At 33.7% G+C, this 15,019-nt stretch overlaps 1 protein-coding gene across 5 annotated transcripts; it reads left to right on the top strand.

Annotated features, from left to right (window-relative positions):
* Positions 1 to 276: 276 nt before the first annotated feature.
* LOC128990164 (uncharacterized) lies at positions 277 to 14,389 on the top strand. Of its 5 annotated transcripts, XM_054412440.1 has the most exons (8): positions 277 to 696; positions 6,081 to 6,270; positions 8,888 to 8,953; positions 9,657 to 9,722; positions 9,827 to 9,892; positions 10,882 to 11,128; positions 12,119 to 12,166; positions 13,761 to 14,389. In XM_054412440.1, exons 1-8 carry the CDS (start codon positions 313 to 315, stop codon positions 13,876 to 13,878), a joined length of 1,185 nt encoding a protein of 394 aa, XP_054268415.1. In that variant the 5' UTR covers positions 277 to 312; the 3' UTR covers positions 13,879 to 14,389. The 5 variants fall into 5 exon arrangements, with proteins under 5 accessions (XP_054268415.1, XP_054268416.1, XP_054268417.1 ...); XM_054412441.1 differs by lacking the exon at positions 12,119 to 12,166; XM_054412442.1 differs by lacking the exons at positions 9,657 to 9,722; positions 9,827 to 9,892.
* Positions 14,390 to 15,019: the final 630 nt, after the last annotated feature.

The raw sequence follows: 15,019 nt of genomic DNA on the forward strand, positions 1-15,019 counted from the left end.
TTTAAAACATTTCACGCTACATAGGGCTACGTCTCTTAATAACTGAAAATTAGTTCGATAATAAATGTATTTAAATGTATACGATTTCAACAATCGACAAGGTTTCCCCTTTCATAACCTTCGATGTGGCCTACCTGAATCTAAATGCCAAAAAACGTAAAGTACTGTAAGACCCTCCGACCGTGACTTAACATATAAACATAGAACAGTACAGGGAGGAGCCCGGACCCGCCTCGCTGGTTATTTAAATTTCACAACGCAATCGGTACAAAAATGTCGAGTGCGGGGGAGGAGGAGTCAGAGACAGCGTTGATGTCAGCGGATGTGGAAGAGGTGGCGGAGGCACCGCGAGAGACGCCTAGTCCCTCCATGAAGAGCGGCAGTGCAGGCAGCAAAGGCAGCGCCATGAAGGCTTCCAGCACCGACCTCCGGCAGCCCAGCGACCAGGACGACACGGACTCTGAGCTGTCCGACGGCGAGAACTTCCTGACCAAGGGCGCCTTCCTGCTGACCCCCAGCAACGAGCTGAACATGGAGAAGGCGTCGGCGATCTGCGAGAAGATGAACTTCCGAGGACCCTACTCGCTGACGAAGACCGCCACTGGGATATTGTTCAAGTTTGCCGAGATGGACGACTACCAAGCGACTTTCAAGAAGGGCTTTCATAAAGTTACGGGAGCTAGGTTTTACAAAAAGGTTAGTAAATAGGTTTTATAAAAGTTGAAATTTCAATAACTCGTTTAGTTGATGAAGCAGTAATTTCAGTTCTTAATATATTGGACACTTAAAAAAAAATGTGTTAAAGTAATTTTCATACCTCATGCACAATAAGTTTCGGCTGACGTGCCGGGCACTTAGACACTAGACAGCCCCACAAATTTAATACCAACTATTTATTTGAAAAAACAACATAAACTAAACCTGTCTAATTGAGGTAGCTGAATAAATATTTGGGAATAAAACCAATATTTTCTGATTAAATAGTTTTACTTAGAAATCGTGTGAATATCGTGTGAACTGTAAGATATACATTTTTATGATCTTATCTTATTATAAAAAAATAAATTTTAATAAGAACTCAATGTCATTTCAAATTATTATTTATGTAAAATATTTAAAGGATATTGGAGGAGAGCTATAATATTCAAGGATTCATCATTTTAACTTCTTCTTATATATTATAATTGGATACATGTATTGTGATTATCAATAGATAATCCCAAAAGTCTAAGTTTATATCAATCGTCGTATTAATAATTAACAAGTGTTAACCATTAACATGTGCTTCATTAACAACCTGATTGAGGTTAAACCTCCGAGTATTACTTCAGATATTCATTACTTCATCGTTGGATAAGCCGTTTGACATTACAACTCAGATTATAAATCTGCAATATCAACTTGCTAATTCTTATTTAATACGTCACGTTTTTCTCTTTCCCACTAATTTCAATTACTTTTTTTATTACAAACATTTTATATTGAGTTCATAGTAATCAATGCTTATATGCTCTATATTTAATTTCTAACTGAAAGCAGTTCAATTTAAATAGTATAAAATACCACAAAGTCATGTTATTTGATCAATATTTAAATGTTTTATTTTATTGCCAGTCTTGTAATATTCAAAGTGATTCATATTTAAGTTCGATTCATATAGCTCAAAATACACTACAAATGTCTCTTACATTCAACTAGCTGTTATCCACGGGCTCCACCCCGTTTACTACATAAGTATTAATAAAACTATTGATTGGTTAAGTTAAGCTGAAATAAACAAAGCAGAATACAGTAATGGTAATACAAACAAATAATAACAGCTGAGGTATTTTTAACATTAGGTAAATGGAAAGTTCCCTTTAGAAAGCAATTACGATATTATAGGGCAATTTATGAAATAATGGATAATTTTGCGCAAGGTTTCTCGTCATGACGAACATTTTAAGTATATGGTTTATGGGGGTGTGACTTGTAGTTTTCTCAAAAGTTCATGGGTACTTTTGGCTTTATACAGGGTGTTCATTTGAAAACTTTCCATATCTGTTGTGTGCAAAGGTAAGGCTTTTTACACTTGTTTGTTCTCATTTCCCCCTAATTTGGACATCCCAAATCCAATAAAATTATTTTCAATTTCGAAAAATGCCCCAAAAGGGCCGAATTTGGGGGGTAGGGGTGCTTTTTGAGAAATTTTCAAATGTAAACATGGGTTGTGTGATGCATCAACTTAAAGGTCTAATCACCCCGATTATTTTGGTGCAATAAAAATGTTAATATCTTTAACCGTATTTACAGGGTGGGTCAAAACGTTTTAAAAAAGGACTTTGAAGTTAAATACCGTATTACCCGAACTACTGAATGGAAGAGCGCCAAATTTCTTTCCAAGTTTTTTCTTGATCTACTCTTTAAGATAACTTGTAATAAGGGCATTTTCCATGTTATTTTCTAATTTTTAAAAAATCTCAAATTTTAAGAATAAAAGAAAGCTGAAAACTCAAAATTCTTAAATAGTAAGGTATAACAAATTTCATACCACGTGAAAGGTCTTTTTTTAACAAACATTTTACGTATTTAAGTTTTCTTTCTATCTCTTACCGTTTAAAAATTGCAGTAGAAAAACTGAGTTTTCTATGGTAAAATAGTAATATTGTAACTAGTTTTCTAATAAAACAGCCAAAATTCGTCTCTAGACACATTTAATGGTGCATTAACTGAAGGAAACAATTCATAACTATTGATACCCTGATTGACAAACAAGTCATTACGTTTTACTTTGTGAAAAACAAGTCTTATAGCTGATGAGGACAACCTACATGTGGGCCGCTTTCTGTAGTACCATTGACTAGTAGTCAATGGTAGTCAATTAGTAGTCAATGGTAGTACTAATTTCAAAAAGTACTATTTTCTGTAGTATCTAATCGAATATGGTGTACACCTAAAAAAATTGACTTTATTTTTACTTATTGGGCAGAACAAAAGTGTTTCAGGATAACTGCAAACTGTTTAACAATAAATATCCAGGTAAGACCTTAAGTCATAAAGTTGTAAATGATTTAGTTAAGAAATTTCTGAAACTGGCTCAGTTACCAATGAGAAAAGAACAGGATGAAGGGTCCAAGATGAACTGACACAAGTAAAAGTAGTTGATCAATTTGTAATTAATCATAATACATCGTTGAGCAAAGTGCAATGTGTTTTGTTAGAAAACTAGTTATAATTTTACCATAGAAAACTCAGTTTTTCTACTGCAATTTTTAAACGGTAAGAGATAGAAAGAAAACTTAAATACGTAAAATGTTTGTTAAAGAAAGACCTTTCACGTGGTATGAAATTTGTTATACCTTGCTATTTAAGAATTTTGAGTTTTCAGCTTTCTTTTATTCTTAAAATTTGAGATTTTTTTAAAATTAGAAAATAACATGGAAAATGCCCTTATTACAAGTTATCTTAAAGAGTAGATCAAGAATAAGCTTGGAAAGAAATTTGGCGCTCTTCCATTCAGTAGTTTGGGTAAAACGGTATTTAACTTCAAAGTCCTTTTTTAAAACGTTTTGACCCACCCTGTAAATACGGTTAAAGATAATTACATTTTTATTGCACCAAAATAATCGGGGTGATTAGACCTTTAAATTGATGCATCACACAACCCATGTTTACATTTGAAAAATTCTCAAAAAACACCCCTACCCCCCAAATTGGGCCCTTTTGGGGCATTTTTTGAAACTGAAAATAATTTTATTAGATTTGGCATGCCTAAATTAGGGGGAAATGAGAACAAACAAGTGTTAAAAAGCCTTACTTTTGCACACAACAGATATGGAAAGTTTTCAAATGAACACTCTGTATATAGACGAGGTGTTAGCCCGTCCTACGTACGGGAATTCAGTAGTCAGTTAAAACCGTGTACAATTCAGATCAGCTAGTTTACACAAAGCCAAAGTTTCTTGCAGTTTTAATGAGAAAAATCATCTTGTAAACAAATGTTTACAATTTAATTTTATTTTAATTTTATTTATTTTAATTTATTTTATCGAAAAAGTTAGATTATTTATATACAAGCTTTCTTGCAACAGTAATGAAAAAACTTGCAATATGTTTGATGGAATGATAAAATAATCAAATTTAATAGCTCTCAATCGTACTACTTTTATCATATATCATCTGCTTATAAAAATAGTATACTGCAATAACAACTCCTAAAACTCTTAGCATAAGGACTGGAAACCATGCAAAATAGATCCTATCAAAGAAATCAATGTATACCAAGAATCTTTAACGGGTCTTCAAACAAATATTTTGTTGGTATTCGTTCCTTCTTAAATATTTCAGCAATATAAGACTCTTAATCAAGAGAATTTAGAAAATCTTAAATTAATGGAGATTAATAGGAGTTATGAGACGAAAAGGTTAAGTTTACCTTTATCTCAAAATAATTAAATTTGTTAATAAAATGCTGTTAAATATTTTTGTATAAAAAACTACGAAACAGATTATGCTTGTAGTTATATTTAATTTAACTATTATTTTTTCAAACATTTCTATTGCATAATAAATCCAGACTTCTGGTTATATTGTACGAGTAACTATACCAATGAGATAACATAAGTCTCAATTGTCAAATCAAATTTGTTAAGATATTTTACTTTTAACTCCGCTTTTTACAATTTTAGCTGAATGGGTTCATTACAATAGTGCAGTGGTAAATTAGAGTGTTGTTTATATTGTAGTGTTTTAATTAGTCCTTGATTGCTTCAAAACTAGTCATTTATTTGTCGTCTAGAATATTTATAGTTTCAAACATATAATAGTTAAACTAACTAATTAAATAGACTGGATACTATTTATAAATATACTGCCAGTTAAGATTAATTTAATTTAACTGTTGTGGTAAGGAATCCCCACTAACGATTAACCCCGGTTTCATTTTACCATGAGAATTATTTACTTATTTGATTAGTGAAGACCCGTATTTGGAATCAAAATGTTGCTTCAACTTTGCACAAATTAATACAGGTACGTCAATTTAAGGTATAACAACGTGTACAACTAACTTCATGTAATACTTATGGAAGAGTAAACTATGACTCATTTATGCAAATACGCTTTACCCAAGTAAATTTAAAGCAGACAAAATAACCCTATGTTAGTGCAAAAAATATCTCACAATCGTCAATTTGATTTGTATTTAACTACTATAATGCAAATAGATTGTTTATGTTTTCCACCAATATGAGTTTCATGCATGGGAACTCAAAGTCAGTTATTTACTCTTATAGAGACATTTGCGTAATGTAAATCCTGTATTGTCAGATTACATTTGGACATAAACTTTCATATTAATAATATTCACTACAGTAAAAATAAAAATAAATCATTGACGAAGAAAGAAGAATAACAGGCTAAAAAGTATTAATTAAGTTTGGTTTTTACCAAAAGGTTCCCTTTGGATAGTAATATTACCTGAGTTTGGTAAATTCTGTTACGTAAATTATTATTTGCGATCAGTTTCTATTTTTACCAGTACCTACTTTTGATAAATAAAAAAACTAACCATACTTTTAATCGCAAATAACTCTAAAACCTTTTGGGCTTAGAGAAAAATAAAAAATAAACATCAATGTGTATTTTTAGATGGACTACATTTTGTATACAAAACCTTTTCCTGTATCTCCAATAATAAAGCCACTTTAGTCGAAAATACAGAAATATGACGCCATTTTCCATTTCGAGGTAGGACAGTTTCAATATTAGTGGACTTTTAGTATGTTCAAAAGTAACGTATATCCAACATTTGTACCAAATTCCTTGCTTGTACTATTTTTTTAAAATTTCTTTACTGTACTACTGGGGCCTAGGTAGGGGTAGGGCCAACATAATTCTCCATTTGATGGACATTTGTAACAATAACTGAACACTTACTATTGTAACCTAAAATGTCCGTTCCAATAGACTGGTTGTCTTTGAGGGCGAACAAAAACAGACGGAGTCAGGTGAGTATGATTCTTTCTCTATTTTTCGTACACTATTATTTTTTCATTCACGCCACACCACAACGGTTCTCCACAACTTCTCACACGTTCCAGATCCCGATCCCGTGTCGGCCTCAGAAGACGTTCGTTGTGTTTGTGCTGGAGGTGCCGGACGAGGTGCCGGAGGAGGACATCAGACACGCGTTGTACAAATACTCCTCCGTGGTGGAGGTCTGCAGACTCCAGGGAGGTGTTGTGGCAAGTGGCAGTGGAACTTCTCTGTCTTCAGCTGGTGGCCAACAGGGTGAGTGGCGTCATTTTAACTGGTAGACTTTCCATGTGGCATTATCTTAAAATGTATTGTAAGAATGTGATGAAATATTTTCTGAGTCACAAATGTTGCGAATATAAAAAATGCTTTAGGGAAAGAAGATTCTTCTACATTCACTTTTGAATACTAGAATAACATTACATTAGGTCTACAGATGTTTTCTTCAGGGCGCAGTACAGAACAAACTACCTGGGTAATAGTCCGATGATCCGACTCCAACGGCTAGGAAACGAATTCTCAACTCATGTTGACCTCTACAGCGACAGTCTAGCCTCCCTTAAACATAAAATCCTACACGTTTAATTAATTATCACCACATTACACTTCACATCCAAATACAGATTTACACCAGACTTCACACTACTTATACTACAGAACTACACCACTTACATTAGAATACAACAGATCAAACTCAGACATCCTACCATACCACATTTCATTATCATTGTTATTGTTATTATTATTCTTATGCCTTGTTTTTGTTATGTCATAGTTTATTATTGTTGATCGATTGTATTGTTGTTATTGCTGATGAAATGTTGTTTTGTTATAATTTAATATTTTGTATTCATATAATCTATTATAATCTTAACTGATTGTATTTTGTAAATGGCATTGCCGTGGAAAATAAAAATGAAAATGAAAATGAATATGAAACATATAGGATAACATATAATTGCATCAATACTAGAATTTTTATTTGATAGAGAATGAAGTTTAATGATCCACTCACTAAACAAGCAAATGTAAATATTTGTTTTTCATTTTTATGTTTTGATAATCTTTAGGACCAAGATACTAAAAAGATGGGTTTTTTATTTGTGTTTAATACTGGAATCGTGTTTATTACATGAGAACTGTTTTACTTCAAAAACTTACCTAGAAAGAAAGAGGGTCCCTAAAATTGTTTAACGAATCTTGGAATTCAGCTCTACGTACAATTGATTCAAATGTTTATTCGATTATCCATACATTTTTTAGAAAGAATGTTTAGTATATTTGTATTACGTTGTTTTCACAAAAGACTCCCATTTGCCTTCTTGAGGGATCTCCTGGCATATGTCCTTACATTCAGATACTGTCCCTTACCAACCAACAATTTATTAAGTTATGCACCATAAAAGAAGTATTCCTCTAACAAATAGTAGAGACAGTTTGGTTAAGCAAAAAACGTATTCATTTTAACAGCTTTAATATTGGAATTCCAAAATGACATTCCAGGGTAATTCCAGATTTAGCACTTAAACTATACTTATTTTATAACAGTTTCTGTACTCGTATGTAAAAAAATAAATTTCTATAGAACTATTGGTCACTTTCTTGTAGATTGAATTCCATAAAAATCCATGGTGGAAATTTCATTTCTATGATGATTCAACAATCCACTTAGAAATTTTTAGGTTTTATTATTTGAGAGATAAAATATTCATCATGAAAACGATGTATGGTAATGTTTTTTTAGTCAGCAGCTTTTGTAAATTTCCTATACTATTGACGTTTGGTCAAAAAACACTGTTTACCTTCCCCTAGCAGCAAACCTAAGCACTCGTTAAATATAATGTTATTTAAATTGGGAATAAATATTTCTTATTTATTGAAATATTTTAGTAAATATGTAATCAGACAACTTAAAATTCGCTTAGTCTGCAGGTTTGCTGTGGCAGGGGTATTTTTTCACCTTACGCTGTAAATACAAAATGTGATTGGAATTTCTTTAATTTGTTTAGATTTTATTTTATCACCAGCATGGCAACCCATAACGTCCATGTTCTTTTTTTCAATTTTCTGTGGTTATTTTTTTGCCTATTTTAATTTATGAAGGGATCCTAAACATCTACAGGAAAATATTTTTCCAACAGTAGGCTATGCGTTGATTCTCCATGCGATACGTATGATGTGAGAATAAATGTTTAATCATGCTTGCCTATTAATATATAGATATGTTAGTAAATTATTTAACAATTTATCATACCAATCTACATGTACGGCTATATTTTTCTTCGAACGCATTTCAAAAATTGACCCCACACCGGGCTTAGTGTTGTAATGAAGTTGTGTAGCCGAAAGCCACAACTTGGACGCGGTCCAGCCACTGATATAGCGCGCAATTAAGGCGCGCTTAGCTACAAATTGTGGAATTAATGCAACCGAAGTCCCAAGCGCTTAATTACTTCTTAAGCTCACACGCTCAACTCCTACACATTCGCCGTTGGGAAAACATGGCACGACTTTAATTAATAATTGTTGATGTTTAGATTGCTACTGGAATATACGTTCTCGTTTTGGGGACAATTGAGTTATAAGCCAATTTAATGGAAGTTGTATTTACAAAAGAATACTATTGTAGTTTAAAGTTTCATATGTTAAATTCTGACATGGTAGGATAAAATGAGAACTATGGTGGTTATTGAAATTCATGCTTGAATATTTTAGTACATGATTCAGGCCAGTGACGTAATGTATTTATGTCCATGATCCATACCACTTCTGTTCCACTTATGGAGAAGCTGTGACCCTACGAGATCATGTGAAAGGTGTAATGTTTGCTAACCTTCCCTTGATGTGTATCTGACGAAATGTTTTGTGTTAGGCAGTACCAGGGCTCTTGACAAAGTGGCCAGGAACGAGGGTTCCACTGCGTCAAGCAACATTTCAGGTATTAAGACAGGTCCTAGCTTACCCTAGGTCCATCAGGTACCTTCTTTTATTATCATATTGCATATCGATCTGGCTTGGTTGTGTTATCAGCAGTGTGATAGATTTAGACGAGGTGGTGGGGAACGAGGAAGGCACTGGCTTAGGAATGACGTCAAGTAAGCAGCCCAACGCTAGTTACCTTTGGTTCTTCACTGCTACTATAATATGTGTCACATATTCTATGTTTTCTGTTGTATCACCATAGCTTTAGACGTGATGGAAAACGCTCGCTAAGGCAAAAGGTCAGGTAAAAGGCATCCTATTCCAAGTTATTTTCCAGCCATCCATTTCACACTATATATCCTAAAACTCTTATTTACCAACTAGAGCTTCAAGTAAATGAGTCAAAAATCGAGTTTGCACTGCCTTAAGGAACATGTTTGGCTCATAGATATGACAACACATGACAACACCCCCTTAGCTTACCCTAAATATCCTGCCTCACTCCATTACAATATCTCTGTTGCAAAACCTTCTGATCCTCTTTCGTCTCATGTAGTACTAGAGCTTAAGAGGGTTGTTAGAAACGAGGATTCACTGCCTTAGAAATCAGGTTGGCACATAGACAAGTCTTATGTGTTTATCTTATCATATGTATAACTCATACAGTTCATGAACTGGTCTTGTGTGTCTATACTTATAAAGGCCCTATTTTGTCACAGGCAGCATCAGATCTCTAGACAAAGCGGCCAGGAACGAATTCGGTACTACATCAGAAAAAATATCAGGTACAAAGATAGGTCCTCTCTTATGTTTTTATCTTATCATCTGTGTACCTCATACAGTTCTGGTCGTGTGTGTTTGTACTGATAAAGGTCCTATTTTGTCACAGGCAGCATCAGAGCTCCTGACAAAGCGGCCAGGAACGAATTTGGTACTGCATCGGAAAAGATATCAGGTACAAAGACAGGTTCTAGCTTTGGTACTTTACCTCCTTCCATCATCTGTGCCACAAATCCCATAGTTTTTGTTGTATCACTGGCAGTTCTACAGCTTTAGACGAGGTGGTTAGAAATGAGGATGATACTGGCTTAGGAAATCACGTATCGCTAAAGAGTGGTCCTCACATGTACTTTAGATTCACCACCCCCTTCTATCATCTGTGTCACATATCCTGCAGGTACCATATTGTCACGGGCAGAACGTAGGCTTTAGCTAAGGTTGGTTACAAATCTATTGGGAATTGCTTCAGGTTACAGAGAGAGCATGGCTTACGTACCCCTGTGCCACATTCAGGTCTTTTTTCTTACAGTTAGCACAAAAGCTCTAGAAACGGCGTAGGCACTGCCTCAACTAACGGGTCATGTACAGAGATGGGTTGTTCATATCTTAGTTATTTTTCTTTGCACGTGTGTCACTCATAATACATGTTTTGTCACAGGTAGCACTGGAGCTTCCGACAATATGAAACAAATTGATCAGGAATCTGGGTCGCACTACTTTTAGAAACACTTTGGTCCATTATGTTTTCCCTACATAGGTACCCATCTCACAATTCCCCATTATCTGTGTCACGTTCCCTACAGTTTCTCTGGTATCACCATCAGCGCCCTAGTTTTAGATGATGTAGCCAGGAACAAGTATACAGGCTCGGACAACAAGTCAGGCAAAGATATGGTATCTACCTTCAGGAAAGAGAACCACAGGCTTGGGCAACACGTCAGGTAAAGATACGGTACTTTAGGTGTTTTGCCTCTTCCTTTCTTATTTCACACTTCCAACAATTCCGGCTGAGTCACGATTAGACAGCATGATAGCTGTAGAAAGAAATGGCTAGAAATCAAGATGGAAGAGCTTTGTACAATTTAGATTCAGAGCTACGTACTTCGTCTGCTCTCAATGTTTGTATCATAACCAACAAATGCTCAACACATAATGTTGTCACAGGCAGCACCAGGGCTCTCGACAAGGTAGCAAGGAACGAAGGAACTGCCTCAGGAAACACGTCCGGATCGGAGACAGGGCCTATCTTGGGTACTTCGCCTCCGCCAATCGTCAGAATCACATTGGCATCCATCGACGAGTACAACTCTCTGATAACCAATGGTTTCGATTTCTACGGGGCCACCTTCTTCCCTACAGAGGCGGCGACTGCAAACATGTACCGCAACACTGGACGCAAGGGTAGCAGTGGGTAAGTTCCTAGGATACAAAAAAAACTGTTGGAAGTACAAAAGTACGTTCAAATGACGAACTTTAGTTTGTTGCCAATACTTGGCTGGCTCGACTTGACATGAGCTCATTGTTTGTGTCTATTAGAATCATAATCTTCATCCCATGTGCAAGATGACTAATAAATCCTGTTTGTCTGTCAAGTTAATGTTATTTGTTTTATCTAACACAAGGAGTGGTAAGTAAGTTTACCCAACAGTTGACTCCTTGTGAACCGTTTCCAGTTTGATTTAAACGGTATCAGTAAATTGTCATGTACTTTCTCCCATTAGCTTGTTAACAACCTTACAGTGGCTAAGCTTTGAGAACTATATTTTCCATGTAAAATCACAAATATTACAACAACTGTTGAACTGTATATTTACAGCATTAGGGGTTGTTCTATTATGTTCAGAATTAAAACTAAGTTCTGTTCAAAATCGTTCGATCCGTTTTTTGTGAAAATCCGATTTTTACGTTATTTTATTGGATAATCTCCATTAAAATTCATTTTTAATGCATGGATTAGTATCGACACACCGAATTGCATCAAAAATTGAATCACATGTGTAGTCTATATCTTTGTACACAGCCACAAATACATAAATATATGATTTTGAAAACCACCTTTTGGGGTTCAGTGGGACCATAAAGGATGTTTTCACCCAAAATTAAAAAGTTTTAACAAAAACATTACTTTCTCCATATGTATAGGAGCAGAAAATAAAAATGTGTATTGCATTTATAGGTTTAGTACTTATGTGTGGGGTTGATTTACATTATTTGAAATAAGTCCAAAAGAATTGCGAGTGGGGCCAGTGCTGGGCCTTTGAGCCCTGTATATGTTTAGATATATTAAAAACAATTTGTGTTTGTAGCAATTTATTTGCTGAATATCCCTACTGTAGTTCCTAAAGTGACCATTTGGTATCAAATAAACTGTTTTATTTTTTTTATTTTAATTTTGTTACAGCAACGTATACTTGCCACCTGTATGGTATCCCAACAACAGAAGATATAGGTCGGAATTGTTCAATTACTTTTACTAACCCCCACTTGTAACTAGCTATACTTTAACTTGATCAATAATAGCATAACAATATCATAACAGTGAAATTTAAAAATACTAATCTTTGGTTCGGTAAAGGAGTTAACACTTGACTAACGCGAAAGTTAAAATTGGTTGTGATTGACTTTTAAGGAATTAATCCCTAACCAAATATTGTAAAGTGTAAATACAATATAACCTAAACCATAAATTAACCGTTAACAAGTTTACCTTCTAATGGTGGATAAAATAATGAACTTTAAATATAAATTAAATCATTATTGTAGCAAAGCAACCATTCAAGCATAGTACGGTATAGGCTACGTAGGAATATATATTAATGTAAATTTATTCTAAAATCTTTTTGTATTGATTAAGCTTCATTTTCATCAATTTGAGTATCAATACAGTGTAAGTTATAAAAATTGTCAGCTAGTTTATCACAGTTCCATTTTAAATTCTTTGTTTCTTTCAAACATTGTGTTGACGATTGTTTCAAAAACTTTTATTCACACTGTCTATCATATATCCTAAAAATATAGCCAAAATTTATCGTTTTTTTGTGGTGTTTTGGGTAAGTAGCACGTCAAAATACACATAGACTCAACGGAAACATAAAAAATGTGATTGCAAAATGTATTGTGACATATAATAACAAAATAAATTGTAAATTTCAAGTTTTATTAGTTTATTTAGTCGGAAAATGAGTGTGGGTTAAAAAAAACTTTTTTTCCCATGTGGTAAACTATATTTTTTGTCATATTGCATCATTAATTAACAAAATAAGCTAGAAAACGAAAAAAAATTGTTGTAAAGATAACACCCTCTTAAAACGACTTCCATCTTGTTTTAAATTCTGCTAATGTCAATTAGCAGCTTTTTAGTAAGTGAATCATTCATTTCGTCTATTACGATTGTGTTACTGATTATACCTCCGATTATTTAGAGGGATCGACAACAATATAGGCAAATATCTTATCTAATAAATCAATCGATAAATAGTTTTGATACGCATGTCACAATCGAAATGTACAACTGTTTAAAACAGCTGATATTTACTCCCTAGTGACTAAATTTATCTTTACTCCCTAGAGAGTAAAAACTCTACTTTGGACCCACAACATGCATTATAAACGGATGTTTTTGCTGCAGTATGACAAAAACTGATTTTTATATTATTGCTCTACCAAATGAGATGGGGATGCCACTTTAATATATTTGAATTGATTTGACTAGTACCATCTGTTTTATCATCCATAACTATTTATAACAAACCCCAGTAATGGATGACAGCTGATCCAGTTAGTAAGTCAAAAAGCTACTAGCCATTGGGAATCGAACTAGCTACCTTGTGATAACCAGCCAAGCACAAATGGTCAGCTACCCAACCAACTAGCTTTGACATAACGATGGCAACTAAAATACAATTTCCGAGTTTGTAGAATTTATTTAATATACACAAAAAATACAAATTATTTCGTAATTGTTTGGAAAGTAAGGTTTTATCCAAATATATTATGTAAATAATTACTCGATTTTGTGTAAAAACGACAACAATATTTTTCAGCCGCTACTTGGACTTACCATCTGGAGGAGGGAGGGTGAGGGATCTGCTGCCAGTTTTTGACTCGACTGCGTTCGCCAAAATACCTCCTCCTGCCAGCAAAACGGTTAAACCTAAATAGATAACATACTATGTAAGGTGTGCCAATAAGCCGACTCGGTGAAACACTTTTGGTAAAAAGTATTCTTTAGAACATGTTGCTACTAATTTAGTGAGTAAAGGCTGTAATCAAAGTTTACTATGTTTTCTTTTCAAGACATTATTTTGACGATTGGAGTTCATTAACTTCATTACTGAAATATAGTTGACGGTAAAATTTCAATGAGACTCAGTATAGAAATCTCAAACTGTATTTTTTAAAGTCTGATGTGCATAGCACGTATTTTTGACATACCTGTGAATTTAAGTTATAAGTATTACTTGATAAAATATCAATACATAAATATTACTAGACAAGGGATTGATGTTTCAACCTTGTATTACAATGCTTTTGACTTAGTTTTAGTTTATTTTAGTTACAATACAATGCAACTCTGAAACATATGTTCCTAGCATACAAAACAGTTCCTAAAACCAGTGATCTTATGTCTGCCATTTTCTGTGCCCATATATTGCACCATAATAGGTTTTGTAAATAGACTACGGTTTTATATTCAATAATAAATATATACCTCTGCTGTGTATTCTTTTTAACCTTTCGTCATTAGGGATTGTGTGTGAGAAAAATAAGTAGGCGACCGTTTTTTTTTTTTTACAAAAGATGATATTTATTATGTAGAATGTGTACTAATTTCTAAAATGGTAAGCCTTGTTATAGAAATTGAATTGAGTTAATAACTAGCCACCATTATTTAATTAATCCTATTAATCCTATTAATCCTATTGATTAATCCTACTGTGCATCGCAACGGGAAGAGAACGCTAAAGAGAATAATCAATTTCTATAGATCTGTTGTAAGACAAGTTATTGACTCATAAATAAACTTCCATCATTTTGAAAAAGTACCAACAGAATTATTTTAAAATGTGTTTTATTCTAATTTGGCAATTTTAATATTAAAAGTAATTATAAGAATAAATTATAAACATAAAGTCACTGACTTCAAAAAGTATTAACTGGCTACTCCGTTTCTCAGATAGTATTTTTGGGGAAAACAAACACACAAACACAATACATTTTCATAAGAATTTTGGAAAAAATACATTAAATAAGTTGATGAATTATGCACATAAAAATAAAATCACCCTATTGTGCGAATATT

Source organism: Macrosteles quadrilineatus, unplaced genomic scaffold, assembly GCF_028750875.1.
Source record: "Macrosteles quadrilineatus isolate MER2022 unplaced genomic scaffold, UCM_ALF_1.0 Scaffold_3__2_contigs__length_128488019, whole genome shotgun sequence".
Lineage (NCBI taxonomy): Eukaryota > Metazoa > Arthropoda > Insecta > Hemiptera > Cicadellidae > Macrosteles > Macrosteles quadrilineatus.